Below are 14,374 nucleotides of genomic sequence, written 5' to 3'. Positions count from 1 at the left end.
GGTTTTTTTCCTGATTCAAATGGTTTTGAGTTGGAAACGGTTTGATTCTTTTTTGGTTCGGTTTCATTTCGGTTTGGTTTAGAACGGATTCGGTTCGTTAACGGGTTCGAATGATTATGTGTTGATACTGTTTATGCGATGAGAAAACCCTAGATATATAATGTGTTTGACATTGTTCCATTAGGTGATAGATTTGAGCTTGTTACTTTGACTACTATATTAATGGACTGCATTCAATTTTAAGATTTATGGTTTAGGTTTAGGGTTTAGGGTTCTATCTTTTGTATCTCTGGGCTCCTCATCTCTAGTGCGTCTTTTAAATTTTTTTATATAGATGACTTATGGTGATAGCTGTAGCCCTAATACAACATTGCAGAAAAACTGCTTGGAACTAGGAAGTTGTAGATTTTGTTTGTTTTGAGAAAATCTGCAATCATCATGTGAGGGAGGCTGAGCTCATGCTCTTAACTTGATGAGCTGAAATGAAATTCACGAGATTGAAAGAACACTGATATTCCTATAAGAACACTGTCATAATCTTGAGTCTCATTTTTGGTTGTCTTGACAAAAAAATTAATTGGAAGTATTTCATTGTAGCTGAGTTGGAGACCTTCTAATGTACAGGCCGGAAGAGCAGAAGAATTCCTTACGATTATACTTAAACTGGTTAAGCCTAGAGTCCTTGTTACATGATTGCCTTTTCTTAGCGAATATTTATAAACAACTGTGCTCATAAGCATTATCATCACTTGGTCAAACAGAAAGGATCACCTGGAACGACTCTTGTGAGATGTTGAATTGGATTCTTGCATCAAATGATTCTAGGTCTGTCTTGACTTGGATCTGTATTCATGTTTTCACAAATATTTCTTGGCATGCAGCATGCCATTCACTTTTATGCACTGCACTAGTAACATGGCATCCAAAGGTTTCTCCTTTATTTCTGAAAATTATATTAATGTACCTTGATTGCATGAAGTGTGACCTAATGGTTACGATGATGATCGTGCTGCTTCTTTTCTTCTGCTAGTTTAGTCATCTCCCTTCATGTTTGAAGAGATTTGTGGAATTGTCTATTGAAAATTGTTAGTTTTTATTTAGGCTCCGATATCTACTGGTGGCATCTGATTGAATTGACTCAGAAGAATAGTTCATCATCTGGTCAGCATTTCAACTCTGCTCCAGTAATAAATACTAAGATAGCCAGTTAGGGTAAAAATTAGCATGTCATCTCCTGTGGGTATCTTTCTCCTCCTTGACCATGCCTGAATAGGAGAGGAACAGAAGAATGGTTTAAATCTTCCTTCATCTAGTATTAGCACTGTGCTTGGCTTTATGGCTTGCAAATTACAGTCTATAAATCATACTGTAGGAGTTGGTCTGAGCCATTGCTTTAATCAAATTAATCTAGTCATGGTTCCCAAGAATATATGGAACTCTATGTCCATACAGATTTGGCTTTTCTAAGAGATTTTTGTGATGGAAATCTAGTGCCTTCTGTCTCAAACCTATATACTGTTGAGTAGGCGTTGAGAAAAGGAATCAACAAAATGCAAGTAGAGAATAGGAGGCAGAATATGAAAACAGATTGCGATATTTTCCTTACTAATTGAGTGAAGTGGTGGAACTGTGATAGAAATTTACCGTTACTTGAGCTGGATTCAAGCAATTTAGGATTATACACATTAGCTTATGTGTCTCTGGAGTCTGATATTTTGCCATCTGTCCGTTCTATCATATGCTACAGACCTGTCTGCAACTCTTATGAATATTTAAAATACCATGTCGTGCATATCTGCCTTTCTTTTGCAGAAGTACGGCTACTGGCCTACTTTATATCTGCCCTATAACCCCTGCCTGCTATACTTATGAGGGTTTTCAGAGTATTGTTGTTGTTGGATGCTCCAAGTTCATTACCATCTTCACCATCATAGTTTTGGCTAATGCTATGAATCATGATGTTTGCAAACAGAGACTGAGTGGTCCACCTGGAATGTCGATGGACTGACAAGGGGCACATGCGAGAGGAAATTCTCTGAAACGTGTTGAGGCTTCGACTGGTTGTCGTGTGTACATTAGGGGTAAAGGATCAATTAAGGATCCAGACAAGGTACTATCCTGTGCAATGTTGCATTGTGAACTGTTTGTTATCGTTTTATAAATATAAGTTGGAATCGATTGTTGATTCCTGTAAGTTTATGTCCCTTATTCTTGTAGCTTATGTGGTTTTTCTTGGTTTATGATTCTAGGAAGAGAAGCTTCGAGGAAGACCTGGTTATGAACACCTGAATGAGCCACTTCACATTTTGATTGAGGCTGATATGGCTCCCAATATTGTTGACATAAAGTTGCGCCAGGCTAAAGAAATTCTAGAAGAATTGCTGAAGCCTGTGGTATGCAACTTCAATGCCTTTAAGACCTACTCTTATTGTTTGGCGTCTCTTGCCTTTTTGTTTTGGTTAATTGGAATTTTTATTAGCAGGACGAATCACAAGACTTTTACAAAAGGCAGCAACTTAGGGAGCTTGCTATGCTGAACTCGAATTTCAGAGAAGACAGTCCTGGTCCAAGTGGAAGTGTATCTCCATTCAATACTAGTGGGCTGAAGCTTGCTAAAACAGGACGTTAATTATTTTTCTGTATGTCTGAGTCATGGAGCTGCCTCTGCGTCGCGTCAACGTCAAAAGGCTCACCTCCCAAAAGTGCTGACTGTCAGAGTGAGCACAACAGCTGCATATAGGGCAACAGTTGTTCGTGGTGAGCTAATTGGTGGGTCATTTCCCGTCGTTTTTCCTCCCTTCTCCTTTTCTATTTGTCATCTTAAAGTTTTTATTTTCTTTTTTTCTAATCTTTATTAATCTCTATTCTGGGAGAAACAGTTTGGAAAGGGTAAAAAGGAAGAACAAAAGAAACTATTTCCAAAAGAAAAAAAAAAAGGGGAAAGTCATTGTAGTGTTTTTGGGTTAAGTTTTTTTGGCATTCTGTCAGGTTCTTGTAAGTTGTAAGCTATTATATTCATTGGATTTATTCGTGTGTTAGCAAACGTGAACAGTGTGGGTATATAAATATAAGTATGAATATTGCACATTTGGGCATTGGTATTGTTGTACTTCTATGTGTGCTATGTTACGAGTGGCTTGAGTAAGATGGTTGGCTCGATATGAATGGGGGTTGCCATAATTGTCGATGGATTATGGTAGGCTCTGAGAGTAGTGGTTAGAATTTAAGCTAAGCATTCGTAAGCAGTGTGGTTTAGAGCGTAGGGTGGAAGCTAGTGAGTTGGCGTAAATGGTGAATATTGATCCCACAATGGGGTTTGATCTGCATGAAATAAAATTTAGGGCATCTGAAAGTGTAAAATCGCTTTTTAGGCCATTGGATTCCATAAAGATATGGGGTGAGTAGAAATGTAAATGTTGGTTGGAAATGGGGTGAGCTGGAATAGCTGGATCACGTCTGGGTTGTGGCTGTGGCTGCTTCACAAGTATAAAACCAGCGGGGATTGCATTATTTGTTGCCGACCATAAACCAACCTTCCCAATCCCAGGATTCACATACTATTTCTGTTGGAAGTTGGAACTATCTATTTCCCTATTGGCTGTATACCATTATCACTCCTTCCCCCTCCACCTACCTCTTTTGTTTATTTTGTTGTTTGTCTACATTGATTGATAACATATTCTTTCCGTCTCTAAAAGTTCTTATTGTATTTCTTGTTTGATTGTGTACATCTTTAACCACTAATCTTTCTAATTACGAATTGTTATTCTTAAAATAGTATTTACATGCCTGTTTTTTCATAATAAATTTAGAATGTTTACGCAAATTTTGAAGAGTTGCAAAATTATAAATAAGAAATTTTTTAAGAGAGAGTATTAGTTGAGCTTAAAATTGTATGCTCTTCAATTTGGGACAAAAGAAGTAAAGGGTTTAAATGTTTAATACTTTACCACCTCACTAAGTTTTTTCAAGAATTGAGGTGTAAATAGCAAATTACTTGTAAGGTTTGGTTCAATAGATTTTTTTACTACGAATTATAAAATTCCTTTTGCCGATAAGTAATTTCATTTAACATGCTATCAAAATGTCTACGATTATATATACTATTTTTTTTTTTAAAAAAAATTCATATTTATTTTTTATTTATGGAGGAGGAAAGACAAAGAGTAACCTATCGCATTGGCTCATTGTGGATGATAATATACGATAATACTCCGTGACATTTAATAACTTGATTTTCTAATTGAATCCATTTAGGTTGTAGATATAATAATACTCCGTAACATTTAATGACTTGATTATCTAATTGCACCCATTTAGGATGTATGACGGGAATTGAAATAAATCGAAGATTATCATTATAAGCCGAAAAATCCTTACAATGACAATGTTTTTAGTTTTCCTCGTGTAGAATATATAATCGAGCATCTTCTGGCCCCAAAAAATTATGGTCCAAAAAATATAAACCTTAAAAATAATTCATGTGCAAAATTATCAGAAATGTTTGTCATGTTAGCTTGGATGCCAAAAAGAATGGAGTCTAGTAACGTGGATGGTAGGGTTGAATGGAAAACGCCAAAGCTAATTAATTAGTCAACACCATGATTTTGACTTGGCTTGTGAAACAAAATTAAAAGTAATCGATTAATAATCAGCGTATAAGTATGTAGGTTTCATCAGACAATCAATAACAAAGGTCGGTCCCATTTTATTTTTTTTATTCATCTCCCTAAATCTTACAGCACAAGTATGAAAATATGTACTCATTTCAGATTGTTCTTCATGAGTTGCTATAATTATGTTATTATGTGTTTTCTTTTTTAAGTCTTCAAGATTAATTTCCAGAATACAAAATACTTAGGTGTATAAAAAGAAAAGATATACTATGATGATGTTTATTGCTTGTTTACAAAGTTATAAATTAAAAGGAATGCTAATAGCAATAATTATAATTCATGAAACATTAATTTTCCCCATTAGTACCTCGTCTGTGGACATTATTAACTTTGTACATCGTATTATTATAATGATATACGAAGTAATAATTAATGTTTAGTATCTTGTATAGTCATGTTTATTCTTCGTTCCTTGTATTTTGAGCAAAATTAAAGGTGTACATTTTTGGTGATATTGTACCTCGTAAATTTGCATTAATCAAATTCAAAGAAAATTTTCTAAGGTGTCTCAGGTAAAATCTCCATGGTAAGAGTTTTTAGCATCCATGCACGCCTAGATTTTGTGAAGTCGCAGAAGTATAGCGTTCGACTTCAACAAAATGCACGCCCAGATTTTTCTCCATGCTGAAGGAGTTTTAACCCTTCATCAATTTAGGATTTGTTAACAACCATTTCTGAAACGAAGAATTATTCGAATTGAAGATTTACTTCAACTTTGGCCTGAGAAAGGATTTAAGAGGATGAAGAAATTGATCGAGGTATGAACTATGATATATAATCCACAGGATAAAAAAAATCTCATAAAATTAACAGACTAATCATTTAGTCCTCAACAAGCTAAAAACTATTACTCGTACTACATAGAGAGAACCAAGGGAAAAGCTAACCCTATCACACAAAACATCAAGACAACTATAACAAATTTGTTACAAAGTGCGCTCTGGTCCAAACCTATGACTGTTGTGGTGGTTGAGTAAGAACTTCTCAATACAAGAGTTCTTCAAATACATCGTATAAAACATGTAGATTATCAGATTATGATTATACAAGTCCATTCACTCAATTCTGCTGAAAATTTTCAAGTCAAAGGAAATCTTGTCTTAAATTATCGCCTAGTCACAAACAGATATCGAGGATTTCTCATGAATACGCTTCAGCTCTTGAAAAATATCACATGACGTTCCCCATAATCTCTTTGCAAGCATTTTGTTGTAGGACAAGGGGGAGGAATTGATTGTCCTGCCTTTGCCACCAAAGAAATACATTCCAGAAGTTTCCTGTGACAATATTACCACGGCATTAGATTAACAGAAATTAGATCACTAGCAAGGACGAGGGTTACGGTAGGCCAGTGACAACCAATGTAAATCTATGTCACATCACATGACATGAGGCCATGAGCCACAATGATTGAGTAGTACTAGGATGGGTGACTTCCTATGAAGTCCTCGTGTTGGTTCATGTAGCCGATCCCCCTTATGGGATTAAGGCGTTCAAGCAAGCAGATCACTAGCAACATTGGTGTTTAACTGAAGCTTGTATAAAGGCAGTACAAACAGTTCTTACAACAGCTGATGGATTAATGACACTGAAGCAGGAATTAATACTAAGTAGGAGTAATAGAGACGAGTTAAATAATATCGAGGTTGTAGCAGGTCAAATTGAGCATTTAGAGAGTGGATTTAGTATCAACATAGGCAAGGATTTAGGATTACAGTCCTGTGAAATTAGACAAGAGGGACTGAGGTAGCTAGCTATAATTGGGTGCTCCAAATAATTTAGGGATATATTATACAAAGGAATGGAGATCTGATGAAGATATAACTCAGGATTAATGGTGGTCGTGCCATAATATGAAAGTCATGTTGCAAATATTTATTGCTCTCAGTCTTTGCCCGAAAATTCACCAGAAACGCTTTAATTATCATCAAATAACACTATAAATGGAGCAGGGATCTTTGTGTTAATGACCCTGCATAATTCTTTCAACAAAATACTTGGAAAGACCTAATATCTGATACATAATCCCAATTTTTAGACAAAAGACTGTTCCACTCTCCAAAGATAATGAAACCTTGATGATAAATTGCAAGAAAAATTTTGTACTTTGACCTCACTTTTTTCCAACTAAACCCAAAAAAAAAAAAAAGTTCCAAATCGTATCCTCAATTTTTTCAATAGACCAACGGGGCACACTGTCTTATGCATATACTGTGTTAGGAGAGTGAATGGGTTAAGGATATACTCATATTTGTTTGTGTTGTGAAGTAGCATATTTTACATGGCACAGACTTTTGAGGTGAGTCAAGAAGTTGAACTTGTCTAGATACCATATTGAAGCATTGCTGCAAAATGTTAGTATGTAATGGTAAAGGATCCAAAGGTTCTTACAGAAATGCGCTTTGACATTTTGGTGGGTATCATTCCTTGAAACAAGCGGTAGAAAAGAGAACAGGGCGACAAAACTATGTTTCTGTGGGATCAAGCTATAAGTGTTTCTTCAGTCACTTACTTCATTGGAACTATCAGGGGTTTCTCAATTATTAAGGGAACATTCAGGGGTTTCTCTTCAACCATATGTCAAGGTTTGATTGGCATACCCTAATGGATAGCTGACGAGGATACCCGGTCAATTGTGCCTAAAAAACAACTTTTCTTAGGCCCCCTGGCTCAGACATATTTCTCCTTTATTGATATATTTAATACCAATAGAAAGACTAAGTTCCACAAGGATGTAGTACAAAGTTTAATAACCTTACAGGTGGAGCAAGGGCTGCATCAAGAATTGAGCTGATCCCTTTCTCTGGAAAGTGCAATATTCCCAGAAATCTTAGGACTGCAAATGCTAATTGAGAAAGACATTGTGGTATTTCCCGCATGATGTTGGTTCTCACTGCTCCAGGATCTGCAACACTACAAAAGAATGAAAAAAAAATATATAAACATGACAGAGAGTGGTGATCGGCATTATGGACAGCTACGCATTTGTCAATCATCAGAAAAGCTACACATGTATAGCAGTAAGTTATAGGAGCTTAAAAACTCACAGAATGAGAAATATATCCATTTTAAATCCTGATACCCATACACTCATGTACATATGTAAGGAAAGAGGAACTGAAAGTGTGTTCCAAGAAGTCATAAGAAAATGGCAAAGGATCAAACTTTAATGATCAAATAAGGGTGTGCCCAATTGCTCATAACAATCAATAAACTAATGGAACATATATATATATATATATATATATATATATATATAACAAAGTTCAGTTCCTGTAAATGGGAAGCTAAGCTACATTTACTTTAAAAAGTCTTCCTAATTCACGTATATCAATGTTCCTGCTCCGCTGCAATGCATAAATAAGGGAAAGGCTATTCATAGTCATTCATCCTCCTATGTCCTATGACTCATCTCAGCTCAGTTTTAGACTCTACAACTCAGTTTCAGATTTTTGCAAGACCTTGGGAACCATATTTTCACAACAAAGAAAAGAAAATCAAGTACCATTTAAAATGTAACGAACAGAGCACAAAGATATCTATGCTTCTTTGACTAGATATAATAATCTTACTTGATAGATAGTTGAGAATCTTTGTCCTTGGAAAATTGTCGATGAAGCTCATATGAGAAAAGCAGTATACACACTGCCAATAAATGCCCAATACGTTGAACTTTAAACTGTCGAATATAAATGTTTACCAACCAAATGATGTTGAGCAAAAGTTGACTTACATTTGGAGCACCCATATATCTGAGCAAATGGATATTGCTTGAAATTTGAAAAGGATTTGCCATAAACAAGCTCCTCATCAACTTGCACATCATTCACTAAACCAACAAATGATGAATACCAAAAAGTTTACACTCGATACTCATCCAGTAACTATCGAAATCTAAAGTAAAAAAGCCTTAGAGCTGTAGATGGATAAGTAAATAGTTTTTGTTTTGCCTAGCATGAAAGTTCTACACAACAAAGCCATATAAAAGTCCTAAGTTAGCGTAGCAAGCCAATACCACTTTTCCTTCAAAGAGCAACAATAAATTGTTCTGAAAAACTATTTTAATAAATGTAAGGCAAGTCAAACTCCTACATCATATTTTTTTTACTATGAAAATATGAACATGCTTACATGAATACACACCAATCTGTTAAGGAGTATATAGAAGGTCCAACCTTAAGAATCCTTTTCGATTCTTAAATCTAATCAATACAAGGCTTACACATTGGGCATTATTCAAGTGAAAGTTTTTTATCCCATGGAGCCAGATACATACAAACATGATCATAACTTTCTAGTAATTTGGCCAGAAAGGCAATTCAAAACAAGGATTTGATGATAATTGAACCCTTTTTAAAGACATTCACAGATATGAGATAAAACAAAACTACTAACGAGCCTCACTCATCAGAGGAGGAAACATTCAAATGACTATGATCAGAGTAATATGATTACCCGTTCGATGCGTAAAAGATGATACACTGACTATACGTGATGGAACAGGACTGTTCATGAGTAACGGTAGTAAAACTTTCGTGAGACAGAACGCCCCTAAGTAGTTTGTCATCATCATCCTAAGAAAGTTTACAAACAGATAATCAGTATTCATGCATTGTCCGTCTGGAGGAAATGAAGCAGGAAACGAAAGTTTAACAACTCAGACTTAACTAGTTTGAACTTATTAGAGCTTACCATAGTTTTCAATTGAACTTGGGTAATTCTTACTATCCCTAAACTAACATGTGCCTCTAACAAACTAATGGATGAATTACATTCCTTCCTCGTTAATTTCAGTAGTAGAAATTATGAATCAGTTTTTAGGAGTGAAAAGCATGGAGTTGACTTAGGATAACAAAAAGGTGGCAAAGAAATGACATGATTACTCATCCAAACCATCATCAGTGGGTCTGTATGATGTTGCTAATATCCCAGCATTGTTTATCAACAATTGGATTGAAGGATGCAGATTCATATCCAACAGCCACTGCGTCAAGGAGTTCTTTAGCTTCATAATGGATGAAAAGGATGACAAGTCGACCTCAAACGCTTCAAGCTGAGCATCTTCATTCTGTTTACGGATCTCAGCCATAGTCTGTCCACACAGAATATGTTTGTTGAAAGATGAAAGAAGTGGGTTTAAGCACAAAATCGTCAAAATACACAATCAACCCACATTTTTAATAAACTAACCTTTGACAAGAGATGACCTGATCTTCCAACTGCACATATGGAGGAAATCATGCATCAAATATACACTACACTGTGATCTAGCTCTTATGAAAACCAGCTAAGTAAGAAATCCTGACATCCAGGAAGAATGATGCTTATGAAAAACTACGTAAAGCGGGATCCATGTATTCAAGGGGAAACTAAACATTAGAATGAGAAAACAGAAACAAGAAAAGACACACAGAGGAATACCCAAGATAACAAAAAAGCCTTGTTTCGATAGAGCTTTGGTGGCAGCAGCTCCAAGGCCTGATGTAGCCTGCAAAAACAGGCATAACTTGATGTACGGAAAGTAAAAAGAAAGGAAAAAAGAGAGAAAAGGAGAAGAAAGATTACACCGGTGACAATGCAGACGGGTCTGTCAAAAACAAGTTGTCTTGGGAAAGTGGTGGAGTAGTGACGCCCACGGAAGAGGCGCAAGTGAGAGAATACAAGATAAAGAGGCCACAGCAAACTCATTCTCATAAATTCAATGGAACATATGAATTTTATAACTCTGTATATCCCCTTCATCTCCATTCTCATTCTTTCACTCACACACTGCAAAATTAATCAAGCTTGACCAATTACATTAATACAAATGAAACCCATTATTCCTATTCATTCATTCATTCATTAATATAATCAAGTGATCCTAATCAAAGGTAAATAAATTCGGCCCAAAAATTGACATCTTTCAAATTAAAATTAGCTAATTTTATGATCGTCTAAATCCAATCTAAGGAGTAATTAATCAATAGGGCTAGTGATTATAAAGGAACAAAAAGAGTTTCTCCATAATAAAGATTCGAACCTTAGACCGAATTAGCTTCCTCTTGGGTTGAGCATTCAGAGACTCCCACAAAGCGTTAAAAATAAGAGTTTTTCGTTTCTATAAAATTTGTAAGTCAGTAGTGTGATACAGGGCGATTAACAAGGCCACTGACTTTTTCAGTTGTTAGGTTCTACCCCGTACATACTATATACTACACTCATTTCACCTACGGCAAAACCAAACTATTTTTTTTTATTTTTAATTATTTTTATTAACTGTGTGGAGCGATTACCATAAATGCTCTAAGCCTATAAGTAATTCCTTGCACGTTGATTTTAAAACTATTTTTTTTTTATGATATAACATTTGTGGAAATCGCTCATTTAGTGTCTACCAAATATAAGAAAAAGGAAATAAATACGAATAAAGCGACCATATGGGAGGAAATACAATTTTTTAACCTTGATAAACAAATTCTTAATTCTTGTACTCGTATATCAAATGACAATTTCATAAATAACATGCATTGACATTCGTGCATATACATTAAAAAGTCATATCCACCTAGAATATACCTTAGAGTAACTATGTTAATGGAATTTCTTGATTCAACAATAATGGAGATGAAGAGAGGAAGAAAGTGAGGAAGAAATTGAGGAGGAAGAGGAGGAGGCAGAAAATACGAGAGAGAGAGGAACAGAATATTATAGTTAATAGTCCTCAAATATGTGCAAAAACAACATTTTTATACACATATCCACAATACAACTTATTATAGCAGCAGAAAATTTCACTCAATTGAAACAAAAAAACCTGAACTCGGCGACAAAGTCCAATGCAACCACATTCGGCTAAAAACAATAAGAATTCGCATTCACCTTCAACATAAATGTATTTACAGTTTTACACAATCCACCAAAATACAAAATTGAGTAAATTAGCTAGAAACAATTATCTACAAACAACTTATTTATATAAAACTAAGCCCTAAAAATCACAAAATCATCAAAAACAACTAACCTGACTAACAATTTTGGCAGAAGAAAACCAGAGAAAAGGGGAGAAGAGAGAGGGGAGAGAGAGGGAGGAGAAGAGAGAGAGTAAATGGCTGCAACACAAGGGGAATAGTGAAAGCCAATAAATCCCAACCACTATGGTAGATTCCAGATTAAAAAAAAAAAAAAAAAAGCTTTAACGGGTTTTTTCGGGTACCCGCCAGCTACACAGACCGGCCCATGACCTGACCCGAGAGTTACACAGATTTCCCGGGTCGAGTACCCGACCCGATAAATTGATTTTTTTTTTTTTTTTTCAAAAACTACCCGACTATTTTACACCGGGTCGGATCACCGGGGTCAGGTATTTTTGAACACCCCTAATGCTTAGTAGTTCGAACATAGGTGACATTGGCACTAAGTTGGGTTTGAACTTAGGTAGATGGGTTAGAACTTTGGCAGTGTACACTACAAGGCACGCTAAATTGTTTTCTGTATGATGTTAAGATAAGTTTGGCAATCCGTTTGCAGAATGTATTCGTAATAAGTAGTTTTAGTTGTAGAGTAAATTACACATGATGATGGTGAAAATTGGTACGTGTAGTTTATCTCGGGTTGCTATCTCAAATTCAATTAAACCAAAATTTTGTAGCATCAAGTTAAGCCAAAAATAATTTAAAGAACGGTTATTAAATTAATTTTGGTTTGTGCACTAAAATTAAATTTAATTAAGTTGGACTTGTTTTATTTTCAATATTGCTCAATATTAGTTCTAAAATCAATTTATAATTAATTTTTATGTCACACAAAAAAATCGGAATAAAACTCCACTACAGTTTTGTAACTGTTCATTGAGTGCCCTGACAACTCAGTCATTTTTATCATGCACAACAATTGTGTTCCATGCTTTAGCAGAAGGTCTAGCGCTGGGAGTCGCAGCACCAAAAGCTTACGGGCTTGGCCAATATATTTGCTGCCTGTGTCTTTACACGGGCTAATCCGTGGGGCTGCAGCGGCAAGCCGCATATATGGGGCTACAAATAGTTGACATGGGTCTATTGCAGCAGCTACACTGATTGGGGTGCTAGGCCCAGTGTCGGCAATTGGAGCAATAATAACGGGAATAGACTATAAGGGGCAAAAAAAAAATTATATAAAATTAACTCTATAGTCTTATAAAATAAATTAAAATGTTTACCAGAAAGTGAATAATTGTTGTGAAATTAATCTAAAAATTGTAACTATACAAAATTAAATCTATGCATTGGAATTTTTTCATCGTCCCCAATCGCCCAAACAATAGTATTTTGGAAAATTGAATCATTATTTTGTTGTCGCTGACGACAATGCGTGCGATATTGCTTCTTATTTGTAATGACTGAAAAGTATTTAATGGAGTAAAATTTTCCTTCAATCAATTTTGAACAAAATTGTAGAACAAAGTTGACTTTAATTGAGGCATGAACGTAATTACCCTGTAATAAAAAATAAAAATTAAAGTTAATTTTATGACTTAATTAAGCTACTTAAATCACAAAAAAAAAAATTTAATCATAAGTTAATTGATAAAAACTAAAAGGTGCATTAAAAGATTTAATAAATGTAAACGATTTATAAAGATATAATACCTCCTCATCCAATAGGATCATCAGGCGAGAAACTCGTACTTTGGTACTCCAAAGATTTTTGCTCGAATATAATTTTCTGATTAAATTAGATCTGCATGTAAAAACAAAATTCAGTAAACAAAACATAAACATATAACCATTAAATATCCCAAATAAACACAATTTAAGCAATAATCACAAATATACATTTAAACATGAGTTTTAAAAATTAGGCTAAGAATTACCCGGCCATTAATGACCTAATAAAACTGACACAAAATTAATGACACAAAATTTGCTTGGTTTGGTTTTGTATTGATACGAAATTTTGCTGGTGTCATATGATGCGTCAATTTATAATGGTAAATATCACAAATTTTAATTTAATTATAATTAAGGAATAATTTTCATTTCTTATCATAAACACTATCAAAATTTATCAGTAGGTATATAAATCTTATATCTAAAGATGATTATTTCAAAAGATAATTTTTAGTTTTTTAAATAAATTAAATCCTAATAAATCAATATTTGTTGTTTTTATTTACGTGGAAAAATTCTTAAATCTCATTCGTCACTTTTGTTTAGGTGGCAAACGAATATTTTAATTCCAAAATAAAATAGAAATCTGTTTAGGGTTTAGGGTTTAGGGTTTAGGGTTTAGGGTTTAGGGTTTAGGGTTTAGGTTTAGGGTTTAGGGGGTTTAGGGTTTAGGGTTTAGGGTTTAGGGTTTAGGGTTTAGGGTTTATTTAGGGTTTTAGGGTTTAGGGTTTAGGGTTTTAGGGTTTAGGGTTTAGGGTTTAGGGTTTTAGGGTTTAGGGTTTAGGGTTTAGGGTTTAGGGTTTAGGGTTTAGGGGTTTAGGGTTTAGGTTTAGGGTTTTAGGGTTTAGGGTTTAGGGTTTTTAGGGTTTAGGGTTTAGGGTTTAGGGTTTAGGGTTTAGGGTTTAGGGTTTAGGTTTAGGGTTTAGGGTTTAGGGTTTAGGGTTTAGGGTTTTTTTTAGGGTTTAGGGTTTATTTAGGGTTTAGGGTTTAGGGTTTAGGGTTTAGGGTTTTAGGGTTTAGGGTTTAGGGTTTAGGGTTTAGGGTTTAGGGTTTTAGGGTTTTTTAGGGTTT

General features: G+C 34.8%; 2 protein-coding genes across 4 annotated transcripts; one reads left to right on the top strand and one right to left on the bottom strand.

The window, feature by feature from the left end:
• The first annotated feature begins 334 nt into the window (after window positions 1–334).
• LOC110739948 (KH domain-containing protein At3g08620-like) lies at window positions 335–3,109 on the top strand. Its single transcript, XM_021920423.1, has 5 exons — window positions 335–401; window positions 1,102–1,184; window positions 2,009–2,110; window positions 2,250–2,393; window positions 2,483–3,109. The coding sequence occupies exons 1-5, from the start codon at window positions 335–337 to the stop codon at window positions 2,627–2,629; spliced, it is 543 nt and encodes a 180-aa protein (XP_021776115.1). The 3' UTR covers window positions 2,630–3,109.
• Window positions 3,110–5,463: 2,354 nt separating this feature from the next.
• LOC110739949 (dehydrogenase/reductase SDR family member on chromosome X-like) lies at window positions 5,464–11,917 on the bottom strand. 3 transcript variants are annotated; one of them, XM_021920426.1, is made up of 10 exons: window positions 11,680–11,917; window positions 10,242–10,445; window positions 10,098–10,164; window positions 9,867–9,895; window positions 9,560–9,768; window positions 9,132–9,250; window positions 8,410–8,505; window positions 8,249–8,321; window positions 7,431–7,589; window positions 5,464–5,953 (listed from the first exon to the last, which is right to left on the bottom strand). In XM_021920426.1, exons 2-10 carry the CDS (start codon window positions 10,428–10,430, stop codon window positions 5,830–5,832), a joined length of 1,065 nt encoding a protein of 354 aa, XP_021776118.1. In that variant the 5' UTR covers window positions 10,431–10,445; window positions 11,680–11,917; the 3' UTR covers window positions 5,464–5,829. The 3 variants fall into 3 exon arrangements, with proteins under 3 accessions (XP_021776118.1, XP_021776117.1, XP_021776116.1); XM_021920425.1 differs by having other exon boundaries at window positions 7,436–7,589; window positions 10,699–11,910; XM_021920424.1 differs by having other exon boundaries at window positions 7,436–7,589; window positions 11,680–11,910.
• Window positions 11,918–14,374: the final 2,457 nt, after the last annotated feature.

This window comes from Chenopodium quinoa, unplaced genomic scaffold, assembly GCF_001683475.1.
Source record: "Chenopodium quinoa cultivar QQ74 unplaced genomic scaffold, ASM168347v1, whole genome shotgun sequence".
NCBI classification, from domain to species: Eukaryota; Viridiplantae; Streptophyta; class Magnoliopsida; order Caryophyllales; family Amaranthaceae; genus Chenopodium; species Chenopodium quinoa.
Note: the sequence above shows the minus strand (reverse complement) of the source record. Positions and strands in the feature narration are given on the sequence as shown.